General features: G+C 43.2%; 1 protein-coding gene across 1 annotated transcript in view; it reads right to left on the bottom strand.

Moving 5' to 3' along the window:
- pigk (phosphatidylinositol glycan anchor biosynthesis, class K) overlaps window positions 1-18,447 on the bottom strand; it is a 58,730-nt gene that overhangs the window by 19,553 nt on the left and 20,730 nt on the right. Inside the window, exon 10 of the mRNA XM_079819803.1 lies at window positions 3,311-3,386. Coding sequence (XP_079675929.1) covers window positions 3,311-3,386 — 76 coding nt within the window. The remainder of the gene's footprint in view (window positions 1-3,310; window positions 3,387-18,447) is intronic.

Genomic DNA, 18,447 nt, shown 5'->3' with positions numbered 1-18,447 from the left:
GAACCAATGAGGTTCATTATCAGGTTACGCAGTACATTTCAGCTTCCTCAAGAACCAATGACGTTCATTCTCGTGTTACGCGGCACGTTTGAGCTTCCGCATGAACAAATGAGGTTCATTCTCGTGTTACGCAGCACGTTTGAGCTTCCTCAAGAACCAATGAGGTTCATTCTCGTGTTACGCAGCACGTTCAAGCTTCCAAAAGAACCAATGAGGTTCATTCTCGTGTCACGCAGTACATTTAAGCTTCCTCAAGAACCAATGAGGTTCATTCTCGTGTTACACAGTACATTTCAGCTTCCTCAAGTACCAAGGAGGTTCATTCTCGTGCATTACGCAGCACTTTTGTGCTTCCTCTAGAACCAATGAGGTTAAGGGTGTTTTCACACTTGGGTCCTCTTTAAAAGAACCAAACTCAGACTCCTTTGAGTGGACCAAAAGGTGAACCAAGTGAAAAAGGACCCAGTTCTCTTCACGTTCACACTGTCCCTGTACCCGAAAGAGGACTCAGATCCTTTTTTGGTCCACTTTAGTAGGAATGAGGTCTCAGACCCCTTTGTGTTCACACTGTTGCTTTTTGGATCTAGTCCAGTTCAGTGTTTGATGGCTGACCCTATGGCCTTCAACATTTGATCCCATTCACTACATTGTTTGTGCCTCGGTAACCACAATTCTTTTAAATGACATTGCTACAAATTAATTGAGTTGTTTATCTTTTAACACAAAAACCTTTTTTTTTGCAATACTACATATTCTTGCTCTAGCTATATCACACGTCCACCTTTGTAAATAACATTTTGAATTGTTTTCCTTGAATCATGTTTATTTTATTGCAGAAGGCAATGATAACACCAGCATACAAAAAATAAACAACACAATAAAATAATTAAAAGAGATGCAAATTAAATAAACTGCTTTAAAATTTCCAGGTAAAGTAGGTATGCCTTAAAACAGCATTCAAGTAAGAAATGGAAATGGAAAACTGCAAAGGCTAGTAATGCAGATGTTTACATTTACTTAAAACAAAACCACTTGTTTATGTGAAACTTGTGTGTTTTTGACACTTTAAAATAGATGCAATAGGACGCTAAAGATTCCGTTTAGTACACGCGCTGTGACAGCTGGCTTATGAGCATGCGCTATAGGTGTGTGCGCTCATAACATTCGGGACACCCTCCCGAGATTCGGTTTGCTTTAAAGGGATCTGAGATCGTTTGGAGTGTTCACATATGGGCCAAAAATCATGTGAACCGCGCTCAGACCTGAAAAGGACCAAGTGTGAAAACACCCTAATTCTCGTGTTACGCAGTACATTTGAGCTTCCTCAAGAACCAATGAGGTTCATTCTCATATTACGCAGTACGTTAGAGCTTCCTCAAGAACCAATGAGGTTCATTCTTGTGTTACGCAGTACGTTTGAGCTTCCTCAAGAACCAATGAGGTTCATTCTCGTGTTACGCAGTACGTTAGAGCTTCCTCAAGTACTAATGAGGTTCATTTACGTGTGTTACGCAGCACATTTGAGCTTCCTCAAGAACCAATGAGGTTAATTCTCGTGTTACGCAGTACATTTGAGCTTCCTCAAGAACCAATGAGGTTCATTTTCGTGAGGTTTGCTCTTGCGCGCCATATGGATTAGTTTTACAATCTCTTTATGAACTTTTTGAAGTGTCAAAGTGGTAGTTGCATAGACTGTCAATACAAGGACAGCAATCTCTCAGATTACATATTATTTAATATATCTTTTTTGTGTCTGTGTTCCGACGATGAACGAAAGTCTTATGGGTTTGGAACGACATGATGGTGAGTAATTAATGACAACATTTTTGGGTGAACTAACCGTTTAATAAATAATCAGATGTAAATGATATGCAAATAACACTCAAAAGTAAACTTTAGAATGGTATACTGCTAAATTACTGGAAGTATTGAGTACTGGCTTATGAGCACGTGCTATAGGTGTGTAGCATAGCAAATATAATTTTTTTTATTCGCATTTGCTACAACACTAAAATAAAACAATGGATTGTGAAAGCAGATGTCAAAATTACAGTCACTCCCCTAGAAGCTCTAACCACACTGCAGCTGTGTTAACTAATTTCCTGTAATGTCATGCCAGAGTAATATAACACAAAAGTATAGTGAAATAAATGTACATAGGGAAAAAAAGGCTGGGTAGATTTACGAAGTTGAAGAAGAAATGCGTATCTAATGAATAATTAATTGTATGTTTACAGGGAGTGCAGAATTATTAGGCACGTTGATTTTCTGATCATATTTTTTTTCCAGGCACATTTGACCAATTCAAATACATGAAGGTTTTTTTATAGGCTTTATGGACAGATAGGTTGAGAGTGACTCTTGAAGGACCAGCACCACATCCTCTAGTACCACTGTTTGAAGAATTCATCTTCCAGAATCTGGCAGTTCGTTTTGGGAGTTCATTTTAGTCCATCCTGAAGTCCGTTTTGCAGAGATGGACTAAAAATGAACTCCCAAAACGTACTGCCAGATTCTGGAAGATGAATTCTTCAAACAGTGGTACTAAAGGATGTGGTGCTGGTCCTTCAAGAGTCACTCTCAACCTATCTGTCCATAAAGCCTATAAAAAAACCTTCATGTATTTTACAACACTTCAGCTTGTGATTCTTATCTAGTGGGGGTCATTTTTTAGGATTCTTTACCTAACTGAAATCTCTGAGATCCTGACACCTTGCACTTCTGGAGACTCCAGGTAGGTTGCAGCTTTGGAAAATGGTGGCGCTGGAGACTAAAGGGTTCCTGATGGTTTCACCCTTAATTCTTCACCTTAATTCTTAATTCTTTTGCTGCTAACAGGTGTCTTTTCTTCACCACCTGTTTTTGTCTGACCCTGCTGACCCAACGAGCATTTCACTGTCCAATGGTCAAGCCTTAACTGCAATGTCTAGTATTGCATTAGTATTGCATCCTTCTCATGGGCATTTAATACTTTTTGACTTTTCAGTCTGAGTTAAATCTCTTTTTTGGCTCAATTTATCTGTAAAAGAAAACATGCCTAATAATTCTGCACACCTGAATATAAGGTGATTTTCATTTCCAGCCTTCATGAACAATTATATATCACTTATACATTTTTAAATACTAAATTAATAGTAGTTATTAGGATTACTGTGGTTTGGAATTGGTCAAATGTGCCTGGAAAAAAAATATGATCAGAAAATCAACGTGCCTAATAATTCTGCACTCCCTGTAGAACGATCACAATCATGGATCATTTAGACCATTTCCTCATTTACATATTCCAACAACATTTAACATTTAGACTTACCTGATGAATAATTTCAGCCACTGGAAGTTGGTCCACATACGTCAATGATTCGAGCTGTAGATCGCCACTTCCAGACCTGAAAAAAACAAGTCCTTTTTAAATCTAATGTTTTCAAACTTTGTCTGCGGTAAAACAACAAAACCGTATTTTCAGACTAAACAATTTGCCTGTTTTGTCTTCCGTAAAATTGAAGCACCCTCAAATCTAACCACATTACTATGCAGCGGGCTGAAGAAGCCAAAGCCTTGCAACGTACAGCCATTCCCTTCCGAAATTGCCCACCGTCTGTTCGTTTGAGTGGTGGGATGATGTTTTGGCCCTCTTGTGGGCCAGCAAAGCTCAGAGACAGGACCAGACGAAAGAGTCTGCTTCAGCCCGTCTGTCTGCGGCTTCATACATGAGTGGCTGCTGAAATTGAATTCAGGATGCAGCTCTCAATTCCACACAACTGACTGAGACAGAGTATGATCTGGAGAGGAAGGTTCCAAAACAAAAACAACTTTCTTTTATAATGAATAAAGGGAAGAAAAGAGAAAGCGATAGAAAACCTTTGAGAAATCCCACTGGACTACATTTTTGATTTTTTTTTTCCGCACTCAGAGTTAGCTGGAGCAACACTATTATACGGTTATAAAACAAATCAAGCTTTTCAAATATTCGTTGGGTGACGTGGGTGTGGTGACTGACAGCTAATTTTAGAGGTGTCTTTGCTATTCACTGAACAAACAGCAAACAAACTGAAAAGTGTTTGCATGAAGAATGAGGAACGGAGGTTAACAAAACAAGGGGAGCACAGATATATGTTGGAGAGCGGAGGCAATTGGTAATCTATAGTTGGGCACAGCATTTCAGCTGACAAATCACTCCTGTATTTCAATGAGCGGGCTGGCCAGCAAATTCATGGCCCATCGGGATGAGGCTTTTTCTATTAGGTGACAAAATGGCCTGTCACTCTAGCCATGTGTATGGTATAGGCACATTGAACCACTTTTGGTCTCAGTTTAAATGGCTAGACTTGAAATACTGCAAAATGGAAAAGCAACAAGAAAACAGCAAGATTATTTACTGTGAGCCTGCCAGCTACAACATCTGCACACCAGCATTGAAACCACAATAAAACATTGCAGTAGCAATGTAACAAATAGTTTAATTCTAACAAGTATTAATATGAACTACATTTTTTCATTTGGGTTTTCATAAAAAAAATGCGAGTGGTGTTTACCCATGCAAAACTCCACAATTTCAGCAACGAGGTTGGCAATATGTTCTGGATTGGTTTTAGCGTGTTTCTAAGTGGCTGCTAGGGTGTTCTGAAGTGATTGTTTTTCGTGGTTTCAAAAGAGCCCACGTTCTTTGACATTCTGCTCACAAGATCTCAGAACTATCCTTCAAATCCTTGTTGAAAATCTCCAAACGGTAGTCCAAACGGTGTGTGATAAGTGACTAGTGGTGTAATGTACACAAAAATGACGGTTTGGTATGTACCTTGGTTTTGAAGTCATGTTTGGTATGTTTTTGGTACATTTATTTTTATTAAACAGTGGTTTATAGTGGTTAGCAAAATATTTTAGGATAACGTTAGAATTATTGCACTCCCATTCTGATCCGCACCATCTATTTTACACGTGTCGCCGGCACTCGTTCATTGAAGTCTGTAAAGTTAAACATATAATCGCAAACATATAGAGGACAATCCTTTATGCGAAATGGAGCGTGAATTAGTAAGTATACAACTGTAGCATGCAAGTTGTGCGCCAAGGAAAATGCATCTCAAACACATTAAACACAAGCATCTGACAGTAGGGCAAGCTATACATGTTAAAGGGTTGGTTCACCCAAAAATTTAAATTCTGTCATTAATTACTTACCCTCATGTCGTTCGACACCCGTAAGACCTCCGTTCATCTTCGGAACACAAATTAAGATATTTTAGTTGAAATCCGAGGGCTCAGAAAGGTCTCCATTGGCACAATGCACTTTACACTCTCAAGACCCATAAAAGGTACTAAAGACATTGTTACAAAGTCCATCTCACTACAGTGGTTCTACAATAACTTTATGAAGCGACGAGAATAGTTTTTATGCGCAAAAATAACCTAAATAACGACTTATATAGTGATGACCGATTTCAAAACACTGCATCATGAAGCTTCGAAGCGTTATGAGTCGATTCAGCGGGTTGGATCGCCAAAGTCACGTGATTTCAGCAGTTTGGCGGTTTGACACACGATCCGAATCATGATTCGACTCGCTGATTCATAACGCTTCGAAGCTTCATGATGCAGTGTTTTGAAATCGGTCATCACTATACAAGACGTTATTTAGGGTTTTTTTACGCACAAAAACTATTCTCGTCGCTTCATAAAATTATTGTAGAACCACTGTAATGAGATGGACTTTGTAACGACGTCTTTAGTACCTTTTATGAGTCTTGAGAGTGTAAAGTGCATTGTGCCAATGGAGGCCTGTCTGAGCCATCGGATTACAACTAAAATATCTTAATTTGTGTTCTGAAGATGAACGGAGGTCCTTCGGGTGTCGAACGACATGAGGATAAGTAATTAATGACAGAATTTTCATTTTTGGGTGAACTAACCCTTTAATGACTTAAAACGCTTAACGTAAAGCACAAGTTTATGACGACTTGGATTGTACACTTATCTGGCAGGAACTCACTCTGTGTCCTTTATTATTTATAATTGAATATTCTGTTTCACTTAAAAATATATAAAAATACCATAATGTTGGTCGCAACTGCTGGTTCATGTGGACTTTAAAATCCTTGTTAATGCCACTGGAAATCGGCAACTCTCACTAAAATATCATGACCTTCTGTCGATTTGCCACTGGAAATTGATGTTAGCTTGAATGCACCTTCAGATTTTTGTTGAAAACCCCAAGCAAGAGCATTAGCAGTGATGCTTTCCTTAGCAAACACCACTAAGCACTAAAGCAGCTTGGAAATATGTTCCAATGCAGCTAATGAATCAAGAGACTCAACATTATTTAACATCTGTTACTGCAATTGTGCAACTATTTTCACAATGAACTTTCAATTTAAAGAGTTTTGGGAAATTCATATGAAAAACCATCAGATGGTGTCTAGAGAGGGGGCGAGTGTGTACTGAGAGCACACTTTCATTTATTTTATGCCCACACCACACCTCCAGATTTATTTTTCATTTCGTAACATCACCTGACATTTAATTACTTTGAGACTTGAGACCTGCGCTAGGCAGTCAACATCATCACCCTGGGCAAACCTGAATTACAATACAATCTCGTAAAGAGTGGGCACGTATCATAAAGACGAGTGGGGAGTCTATTAAACCAGCCTCCTCTGTAAAACTTAATTTACCTAATGGAAGCCCTCTGATACAGCAGCAAAGACTGCGGAGGAAAGGGGGCGGAAAACAGGATGGCTACAGAATGATTTAGCGTCATCACGCCTCTACTTGTCACACTACAGAGAGATGTCTCATGGAGGGGAAAAAGAAGAGTTGTGTTGCTTTTAAACACTGGGGAACATGATGTTCTACTACGCTAAAACTTAAAGGGATAGTTCACCCAAAAGGGAATATTCTGTCATCATTTACTCTCCCTCATGCCATTCCATACCAGTATGACTTTCAGTGAAGGTTTTTGAAGACCATCTTTGCTAAATTTGTATTATAATTTGATGCTGGGGTTGACACTAAACTAAACTGATTTGAGCTGAATAATGACACTATTGTCTTCTGTACAGTTGCTTTATCATTGAAATAGTATTTTTTTAACACTGTTATTTTCCTGTTTATTACTGTTAAGCTGCTTTGAAGCAATCAGTATTGTATAAATCGCTATATATATATAAATGGCATGGGGCTGTCAAATTACAAAATGATTCTTTTTTTTATAAAATCGTCCATGCGCTATTTTGGTTCACAAAACTGATATAGATGACCTGTTCTAAGGGTGTTTTAACACTTGGCATGTTTGGTGAGATTACAGCGAACCCTGGTCCGATTGCTCTGTAAGTGCAGTTAATTTGAATAAGTGTGAACGCTGCCATTCAAACCAACCAAACCAAACAAACTCTGGTGCGGTTCGAATGAAATATGAACGCAACATGGACCAAAGACATGTAAACAAACCAAAAACGGGACATGATGTCACAAGATGCGACTCTAAAAATGCTCAAGCATACATTTGTTTATGTGTGTGACGGAGGAATTCCTGTCACTGTTTTGACTCCTGTTTTTACACATTTTATAAGCTCTTCACAAGTTCTCAGCTGGCCAAAATACCTTAGTATATAGGCTACTGACAAACAACAAGCGCATTTTGCCAAGCAACAGAACTGTTTCGGATTTTCTGTTTTGAGAAGTAATAAAAGCCGACCAATCAGGTTGTGAACATATCCCTATTCCTTTCGGTGTTAAAATGCCAACGTGAACGCCAAGCGGACCAGTTTTCTTTTCTTTTTTTTGGTCCAAACCAAGCGAACTGAACTACAAGTGTGAACACACCCTAAATTATCTGATTCACCAAATAATGCGGTCATCTGCTATATATATTAACCCTCTGAACCCGAGAAATGCTGCTCCCATATTATTGTAGTAGAGTTTGTGCTTAAAACAGTGTACTCAGACTTTAGCCATGAAAATGTTACAAGTAACAGAACTAAGCTCAAATATCAGGGTATGTCAAAAAACCTCCAGGGCCCAGAAAAGAGCTCAGTGCTCAGAGGGTTAAGTACCTTATAAAGTATCCAGTGAGTGTATATAAATATTTCATGACCCATATATGATACTGTCAAGGTATTTTCTTTTGAAACTTGACTTGAAAGTCCCCCCCTTTGTGTTCCATAGAATAAAGAAAGTCAAAGGGGGTAATCAGTATATTTAACACTTTTAAAGAAGGTTAAGTGAAAGCTGTCCACCCCTAACGTCACGTAAGCACACTGCAGCCACCTGCAGACATGCATTGCTCCAGATGTGACACAACTAGTCCATTCTCTCACAGGCCCAGACAGTGAGTGCAAGGTGACCAGGCATTAGAGAGCGGACACATGTCCTTGTCAAGGCAGTCTGATGGCAGAAGAGAGCAGGAGAAGCCAGCAATGCATGACAGCTGTAAGACAGCAAGAGACAGGGGACAGAGACCTTCCCCCAGGTGCATATGCTGCCGTTTCACCAAGAGATGTGCCAGTATAGTAAGTCATGACAGGCCGTGACAGTGGGAAAAAAGATAATGCTTCCATTTCTCAAAGAAACAGTCACTGTTGACAGTAGCACTGTAGTTGACAGCTTGTTCAGTGCACAGGCTGACGAACCCATGACATAACCTACTTTGGCATGCATGAAATGTCAGTTATTAAGAAAAAAATTCAAATTCACCATTATTAGTGTGATTTTTTTAACTGTCATGCCTGACGCAACACGTTCGCAGTGCATTTGCAATGTACCGTAAGTAGTGTCAAATGTTTTCTTCTGTATTGTGACATACTGAGTGAAATGGATTAGCGGAAAAGAAAAGAAAAAAATGACTTGGTTCTATGCATCAGTTGTTGCAGTAGATCTGAATGAGGGCTTGCATTTGATTGTAGGCGGGGTTTTAATGGACTAAATGATTGAAGAAGTCCTGCAAATGGAGAGATACCAGAGAGTTGTTTCACCAGAAATTGGAGTGACATTTTAATGAATAATTATATTGTAAACATGCATGGATGAACCTTTAGCATTTAAACATTTTGAACATTTTTACGTACAAATGCTAATCACAAGAATCTGCTATGTCTGCTTTCTTTTGATTGGCTGGTCATAGTCATAGTTTATAAATGAAGAGTAAGAAAAAGATGCCTACAACTTGTTTTGTGCTTTTTTGCACTTTAAATAAAACATTTCTTTCTCCTGCCAACCAATATAAATAAAAATGCTTATATATTTTTTTTCCACAAGAGGTTGGCAGAGACCCAATGTGAGACTGTATAGTTATTTTATATTTAAGTAAAATAAATTGAAGAATGTGTTTATTTATATTAAAATTATTAAATATTAAAATCTAAATATTTAAAAAAATATATATATACAAATTAAATGATTTTGAATTTTGATTTTGAATGACATTTTTTTTATAAATATAATTTTAGGGCTTTGGGTCCTTCTAACCTGCGATGGAAGGATTTGTTACAAGTATGGGAGGAGAGGAAATCTGCAGTCGATACAAGCAATTCAGCTTGTGTCACACCGATAGAATAACTTATCTAAATGTGTATGCCTGCAGCAGATTTTAATTTTGTTTTACAACCAGTAAAATAAATATAGCAAGATAGTTCAGTCTGATGGGACTACTTCCCCTCAAACTAGGCACGGACGGACGGACGGACGGACGGACGGACGGACGGACGGACGGACAGACAGACAGACCGAGACGGTAGACAGACAGACAGACGGTAGACAGACAGACAGACAGAGACGATAGATAGAGACGACAGACATACAGACAGACAGACAGACAGACAGACAGACAGACAGACAGACAGACAGACAGACAGACAGACAGACAGACAGACAGACAGACAGACAGACAGACAGACAGACAGACAGACAGACAGACAGACAGACAGACAGACAGACAGACAGACAGACAGACAGACAGACAGACAGACAGACAGACAGACAGATAGATAGATAGATAGATAGATAGATAGATAGATAGATAGATAGATAGATAGATAGATAGATAGATAGATAGATAGATAGATAGATAGATAGATAGATAGACAGATAGACAGAAACGCTTTTATACACTAATAAGATAAATCCTCTTTGAAGATTAGAAAAAAAGGTATAATTATGTTTACATAATCTGGTTTGTAACCTGACAATAATGAATAATGAAATAATTATGCAATCGGGGTTTCTGGTCAAAAGCACAAAAATGTATTGTAGTTTCATATTTAGGTCCAAATGCAATGTGATTTTAATCATATAGAGCAACAGTAGATAAAATTAATTCACTTTATATGATTCTGGGGAATCTAATGTGTTTATCTAGTCTCATCCACACACTGACTGCATTACAGATTAGTTTGACAGTAGAGAAAACCTGTCATATATATATTTTTTTTATTTCAGATTTGTAAACCAACTACTGCCATCTTGTGGCCAACATGTTTCACAACACAATCCTGCAAATGCTAATAACATGTAAGTTTATGCTACTGCTCAGACACATTTCCTAAAACTATACCCACATGATCAAAACTACAAATCTTAAAATTATACACTATTTAAAATATATATTTTCAATTAAATGTAGGCTTTTTAATGTGTATATATATATATATATATATATATATATATATATATATATATATATATATATATATATATATATATATATATATATATATATATATATATATATATATATATATATATATATACACATATATATATATATATATATATATATATATATACATACATATATATATATATATATATATATATATATACACATACATATATATATATATATATATATATATATATATATATACACATACATATATATATATATATATATATATATATATATATATATATATATATATATATATATATATATATATATATATATATATATATATATATATATATATATATATATATATATATATATATATATATATATATATATATATATATATATATACATATATATATATACACATTAAAAAGCCTACATTTAATTGAAAATATATATTTTAAATAGTGTATAATTTTAAGATTTGTAGTTTTGATCATGTGGGTATAGTTTTAGGAAATGTGTCTGAGTGTGTAAGTCCAAGTGTGCTTACTTTGGGGGGAAAAAGGGGCATAATTTGAAAAAACTAAAATGTAATTACTAGGAAGACTAAGACTATATCATGAAAAATACAAATATCTTAAAACCAAAACAAAACTTCACTAAATTATTAAATCAACACCAGAAAGACAAATATCTTTTGTATGATGAATGTAAAATAATATGAATAATAAACAAAAATCCCATTTATTCTGAACCAGTGATTTATTTGCTCGCACAAAATTCCTGCTCATATTCACATTTTATATTCCTTCCAGTTCGCCTCAGAAAAGGTCAACTGCAGTAGCGCAGATCTCTTCTAAGACAAATGTTCTCATTGGCCTCAACCCTCTTGTGCATTTCCTCTCATTTGAGCATTTTGTTTGGACCCATTTGTGGTTATTTTATTACACGGATAGATGGATAGAATCAATGCTGAAAATGTAAAACAACAGAAGGACAATTCACGTGATACCTGGTGAAAATGACCAGTGTTCTGCTGCATGTCAGTGGAACAAAGTAAATTCTCATATATTGGTTACTTATTAATTAATAATTTATTTATTCATCATATGATAATGTCAATCATTGAAGTTTCGGTTTCTGTTTACTCCAGTCATAGTAATTCTATTCACAAAGAGTAGACTTTTAGTGAGGGCAAGAAATTATGGTGGCTTACAAAGAATTTGCTAAAACTAAGATGGGGAAGAGTGTCATTATTATTTCTCAGTCTGACCTATTCAAAATGCTTTCCTCAGCTCATAGTTTTATGGTTATTTTATTCACAGAGAGGTTCTGAATGGTGTGTGAATAATTCTGCTCACTAGTGTTCACAAGGGGACTGTATGCTAAATGTGTTTAGGATGATAGCAGAACCTGATTTCACCACGTCCGGCATGTTCCTGGATCAACTTTCCAATCAACCAACCAGATTTGAGGGACAAGTTTACAGTTTTTAAATCAAGTTTAGGCTTACAACCAGGGTCAGGTGCTTCTACATCGGTGTTATTCACCTGTCATTTCCCTTTGATTTTAGGTATAGGTTATGGGTACATTACCTTAGAATGTTCTTATCTTTTTTCTTATGATTGCTCTTAAGATAAAATTTTAGAAGCATTCATATTCACGAAAAGAATGTTCTTTAAAATCATCATAAATAACTTCTAAAAGTTAGGATAACCTCCAACCTATCTTAAATACCAATACAAAGACTTTTTCAGGCGAGAATGTGCTTGTTTAAAGATTAAATCTGTGGTTTATTTATAAAGAGAGCGCCTATTTTACAATTTTATCTGCCGTTTTCGGAGTTGTGAGATCCAGGCGATCACTGGGTGTTCAGCGCTCTTTAACCCCGCCGAGAGCAGCCTTTCCTCGGCTAGTCCTTCTGACGTCTGCCGCAGGCTCTGATGTCTCTGAGATCTCTGAGATATGATTCATCTTGTATAGATCTAACGGCTGATCTTTGGTTCCCTTTCAGTCGGTCACTACGACGTACGTCGGTAATAACCGACGAATTGGGATCACTTCAGAGAGCCCCTATCAGCTTCGAGAACTTAAGAACAGGCCAATGAACAATTGGCGTGCGAGATTTGCATCTCGCGCTCCGCCCCGCGCCGCGGGTATAAACGGGAAGCGAGAGCACCGCACTGACGTCATTCACTTCGGAGCCGAACCGGCGTTTGAAGTTGCAGAGACTGCTTTCCTGTCTTTTCAGCGAAAGAGAATTCATCAGAACAGAGAAGAGGATCGTGTGCTGGTGTGACGGCGCTTTCCAGCGGGACCGCGAACTCAAGCTGCTAGAAGGAACAAACTGCTGTTATCACAGCAATCTGTTGGTATCGGTGGGCGTTCAATTCTTTGAGTGCAAACACAGGCTGCACTATCCCCTGTGTGTTGCCGCGGTTTCCCTGGGTGCTTCAGCACTCTCTTAAAAGAGCGTTTCCTCACAAAAAGAGCAACACGGGTGTGACACTGCGTCTTTTTCAAGACGTCATTCCACTCGTGCGTTTCTGGATGCGGTTGTTTCCTGTCCTGACGGCCACGATCCCTCTCGCATAAACATGTTGAGACTGTGTTCGTGGGTGATCCGTGTTCTCTCAGGGGAACGGGACCACGTCGACGCGCTGGTCATCTCGCCTTCCGCGTGAGGGTTTGAGTGTTCAGCGCGCCGTGTGCCGTCTAGCTGCCGAGTGACAGCGCGGGTTGCCACGGCAGCTCAGCGCGCGTCACTCGGCGGCTACGCATGTTGAGACAGTGTTTGTGGGTGGTCTATGCTCTCTAATGAGAGCATGGCCACGTCGGCGCGCTGTTCATCTTGCCTTTTTCATAAGGGCTTGAGTGTTCAGCGCGCCGTGTGCCGTCTCACGGCCACGCCCACTGTCTCACATGTCTGCCGGTAGCTTACAGATGGGATTGCTGGTCCTAAAAAATAAATAAATAAATAATAAAAAAAAAAAAAAAAAAAAGGACCTAGCGTTTCGTTTGGGGCTCTAGCAGAGGACAGATGTCAATCGCTGCATCGGAGAGAGGGCTGTTATGTGTTGAAAATGAAGATGATGCTGAGATTCCCACTATAATAGTGGGCGCTCGTGCTGAATCCGATTCATGCTCGACAGCCATGCTTTCCCGGGTGGCTGAGGCATAGTGCAACGCATAATTCGCCTTGCCTGCCTCTTGCCTTTCCCGGATGTGCGTTGGAAGGCTTTTGCATTATGGAACTATTGGTGGCAAAATATGGAACACCAATAGGGCCATAATCTGTATAAAGTTTTCCTCTCTCTCACTACCCTCATCGGTGGGGTGGCAGTGCCACTGGCAGGCCACCTCCGCCCTGCTTAGGGCATGAGGGTAGTTCTCAGCCGAGGTTGAGCTGCGCACAGCGCTGGCCCTTGGCTAGACGATGTCCAGAAACACCATTGACCCGGATTTGGTTCGGGACTGTTCTTCCCCCGGAGGAGGGCCGGGTAAAAACCATTAGTAATTCTGTTCCGCCACTGGGGTTAAAAACAGCCAGTGGTACCCAAATATATATCTAAAAAAAAAAAAAAAAGAGAAGAACAGTTCCAATATCTCTGGGTCTCAGGAGTTCAGGAATGGCAGCGTGTGACGCTACAAGCCTCGCCGCCCTCATTCCCCTCCCCACAAGAGGGCGAGAATGGCAGTGTGTGACGCTACAAGCCTCGCCACTCTCATTCCCCTCTTCTCAGCGGTGTGTGGACGACAGTGCGCGACGCTATGCCTCGCCGCTCTTGTTCCCCGCTGAGGAAGGAGGTGAGGCAGACCGTGTGCAACGCCACAAAGCCTTGCCACGCTCAGCCCCTCCTTCATTTGGAGAGCGCGCTGGGCGGTGTACAACGCTCCCATGCCTTGTCAGCCTCTGGTGCCTCTCCAAATCGCCAGCAGGGGGTGCCGGCTGTGGGAACGCACTCAAGCGGCCTTCCCACACTCGCGCACCCCCTCAGCGGATGCAGGTCGTGTGTCAGACCCAGACCCTTACACGGACCACTCCCATGTCGTCCTGGGGTCCCTGCATTCCGCCTCGCTGCCCTGCTGCGGGTACGTCTGTGGTACCGATGACCCCGCTTGTTCGGTCTCTGGGGGCCTGGCTAGCGCTCCCCAGCCCGTCTCGCTGGGTCATCTGTACCATCAGACTCGGTTTGCGATTCAGTTCGCCCGGCGTCCGCCCAAGTTCGGGGGCGTTCACTTCACGTCTATTGCGTGGGTGGATGCCCGTGCTTCGGGCGGAGATCGCTGTCCTACTGGCGAAGGACGCGATAAAGCCGGTCCCTCCAGCCGATATGAAGTCTGGGTTCTACAGCCCGTACTTCATTGTACCCAAGAAAGGTGGCGGGTTACGACCGATCCTGGACCTGCGTTACCTGAACCGCTCCCTCCACAGGATGCCGTTCCGAATGTTAACCCAGAAACGCATCTTCAGATGCATCCGTCCCCAGGATTGGTTTGCAGCGATCGACCTGAAGGACGTGTACTTTCATGTCTCGATTCTCCCTCGACACAGACCGTTTCTACGCTTTGCTTTCGACGGACGGGCATACCAGTACAAAGTCCTGCCCTTCGGGCTGTCCCTGTCACCCCGTGTCTTCACGAAAGTCGCGGAGGCGGCCATTGCTCCCATGAGAGAGCGTGGTGTTCGCATCCTCAACTATCTCGACGACTGGCTGATTCTTGCCCAGTCACGGGAGCAGTTGTGCGAACACAGGGACATGGTGCTCCGGCACCTCAGCCAGTTGGGTCTTCGGGTCAACTGGGAGAAGAGCAAACTCTGTCCCGTACAGAGGATCTCTTTTCTCGGGATGGAGATCGACTCGGTCGCCATGACTGCGCGCCTCAAAGAGGAGTGCGTCCAGTCGGTGCTGAGCTGATTGAGTACGCTCAAACGCAGTACAGCGGTTCCACTGAAACATTTTCAGAGGCTCCTGGGGGCAGTAACGCCGCTAGGGCTGCTCCATATGAGACCGCTTCAGCACTGGCTACACGACCGAGTCCCGAGATGGGCGTGGCACAGCGGGTCCCTCCGTGTCCAAGTGACGCCGAGATGCCGCCAAACCCTCACCCCGTGGTCGGACCCTTCATTTCTACGGGCAGGAGTGCCTCTAGAACAAGTGTCCAGGCATCATGTCTCCACGGATGCCTCACCCACGGGTTGGGGGGCCACGTACAACGGGCTTGCAGTATCGGGTCTGTGGACGGGGCCCCAACTGCAATGGCATATCAATTGCCTAGAGTTGCTGGCAGTTCGTCTTGCTCTCAGCCGCCTCAAAGGGTCGCTCAAAGACAAGCACGTTCTGGTCCGGACGGACAGCACGACGGCCGTTGCGTACATCAACAAACAAGGTGGTCTACGCTCCCGCCGTTTGTCCCAACTCGCCCGCCATCTCCTCCTGTGGAGTCAGAAGCATCTGAGGTCCCTTCGTGCTATCCACATTCCGGGCCTGCTCAATCGTGCGGCCGACGAGCTGTCACGGTTGCCAGTGCTTCCCGGAGAGTGGCGACTCCACCCCCAGGTGGTCCAGCTGATTTGGAGTCGCTTTGGGGCCGCACAGATCGATCTGTTTGCCGCCCACGACACGACCCACTGCCAGTTGTTTTATTCCCTGTCCGAGGGGACCCTCGGCACGGATGCACTGGCACACAGCTGGCCCCGGGCTCTGCGCAAATATGCGTTTCCCCCAGTGAGCCTTCTTGCACAGACACTGTGCAAGGTCAGGGAGGACGAGGAGCATCTCCTCTTGGTAGCTCTGTACTGGCCCAACAGGACGTGGTTCCCGGAACTAGTGCTCCTCGCGACAGCACCTCCTTGGCCCATTCCTCTGAGGTAGGACCTTCTGTCTCAGAGACGGGGCACCCTATGGCACCCGCGTCCAGACCTCTGGAAACTCCATGTCTGGTCCCTGGACGGGACGCGGAGGTTCTAGGTGACCTACCGCAAGCGGTAGTCGACACCATCGCTTCCGCCAGAGCCCCCTCTACGAGACGGCTTTATGCGTTGAAGTGGAACCTGTTCGTCGACTGGTGCTCTTCTCGCCGAGAAGACCCCCGGAAATGTTCGATCGGATCTGTGCTATCTTTTCTTCAAGACGGGTTGGAGAGAAGGCTGTCTCCCTCCACCCTCAAGGTATATGTTGCCGCCATCGCCGCAAGCCATGACCTCGTTAATGGTGAGTCCTTAGGCAAGCATGATCTGATCGTCAGGTTCCTAAGGGGAGCGAGGAGATTAAATCCTCCTCGCCCTTCTTCTATACCCTCTTGGGACTTGTCTCTGGTGCTGACCGCACTGCAGAGGGCGCCCTTCGAGCCTTTACAGTCAGTAGAGCTTAAGATCTTGTCTCTAAAGACAATACTCCTGATTGCATTGGCCTCAGTTAAGAGGGTAGGGGACCTGCAGGCATTTTCGGTCGACGAATCGTGCCTGGAATTCGGGCCGGGTGATTCTCAGGTGACCCTGAGACCCTGGCCTGGATATGTGCCCAAGGTTCCCACTACTCCCTTCCGGGACCAAGTGGTGAGCCTGCAAGCGCTGCCTTCGGAGGAGGCAGACCCAGCCCTAGCTTGCTCTGTCCCGTCCGTGCTCTCCGGACTTACGTGGACAGAACGCAAAGCTTCAGGACCTCAGAGCAGCTCTTCGTCTGTTACGGAGGACAGCAGAAGGGAAAGGCTGTCTCCAAGCAGAGGATGGGCCACTGGATAGTGGATGCCATCGTCTTGGCGTATGAATCCCAAGACGTGCCCTGCCCGCTCGGGGTTAGAGCTCACTCCACCTGGGGTGTAGCTTCTTCCTGGGCGCTGGCTCGTGGCGCCTCGCTGACAGACATTTGTAGAGCTGCGGGCTGGGCGACACCCAACACGTTCGCTAGGTTTTATAGCCTGCGTGTAGAGCCGGTGGCTTCTCGTGTGCTCGCTTCCCATAGTCAGCTTCACTGAAGTGCCCGTTCTAGTGTCGGCTTGCTGCGCCATTCCCTTCCCCTGGAACGGATACGTGCGCTTATTTTCTCCAGTCGAGTTCCCCAGGATAGGCGAACCCTGTTGAGTCCTCCGCACCCCTCGGCAGTCGGATGTTGCGGAGCGTCCGACGCCAGGTCTGGCACTCGTATGCATTGGTGGAACTTGTGTCAGGCTGGGTTCCGTATGTCGTGACCCCTACGGCGGTCCCATACGTGTATTTCCACGGTACAGCTCCCTACGGCGAGCTCGTGTCTTTCCCTTGGCAGAGTTCTCTGCCGTCTCAGTACGGTGTCGTCCCCCGCCTGCATTAGGCCGGGGCCTCCCCTGGGACTCCGTATGTTGTGCTGCCCACGGCCAGCCCATACGTGTTCTCCACATGGTAACTCCCTCCGGGCATGATGTGGCTCCCGCAGCGTCCTTCGGGCACGCTTTCCCAGCGTTATCCAATCAAGTCTGCTGAATGGGTCTTGCGGAACAGCAGTATGACTCTTCTAGCGTGAATCTTCCCGCCCGCTTCAGAACGGGGTCTGAGGGGCTCTCGCTGGGCGCTGGAAGTGGTAGTAACTGTGGCGTTTTCCATAGGGATCCCAATTCGTCGGTTATTACCGACGTACGTCGTAGTGACCGACTGAAAGGGAACGTCTCGGTTACGTATGGTAACCCTCGTTCCCTGAAGGAGGGAACGGAGACGTACGTCCCGTCGCCACAGTTCCTTCCATCACTGCTTGGCCGAGTCACTGGTTCGGCTCCTCAGTGAAAAACGTCAGTGCGGTGCTCTCGCTTCCCGTTTATACCCGTGGCGCGGGGCGGAGCGCGAGATGCAAATCTCGCACGCCAATTGT

The sequence above is a fragment of the Gobio gobio genome (genome assembly GCF_949357685.1).
Source record: "Gobio gobio genome assembly, chromosome: 6".
Classification (NCBI taxonomy): Eukaryota; Metazoa; Chordata; class Actinopteri; order Cypriniformes; family Gobionidae; genus Gobio; species Gobio gobio.
This window is presented reverse-complemented; position numbering and strand designations above follow the sequence as displayed.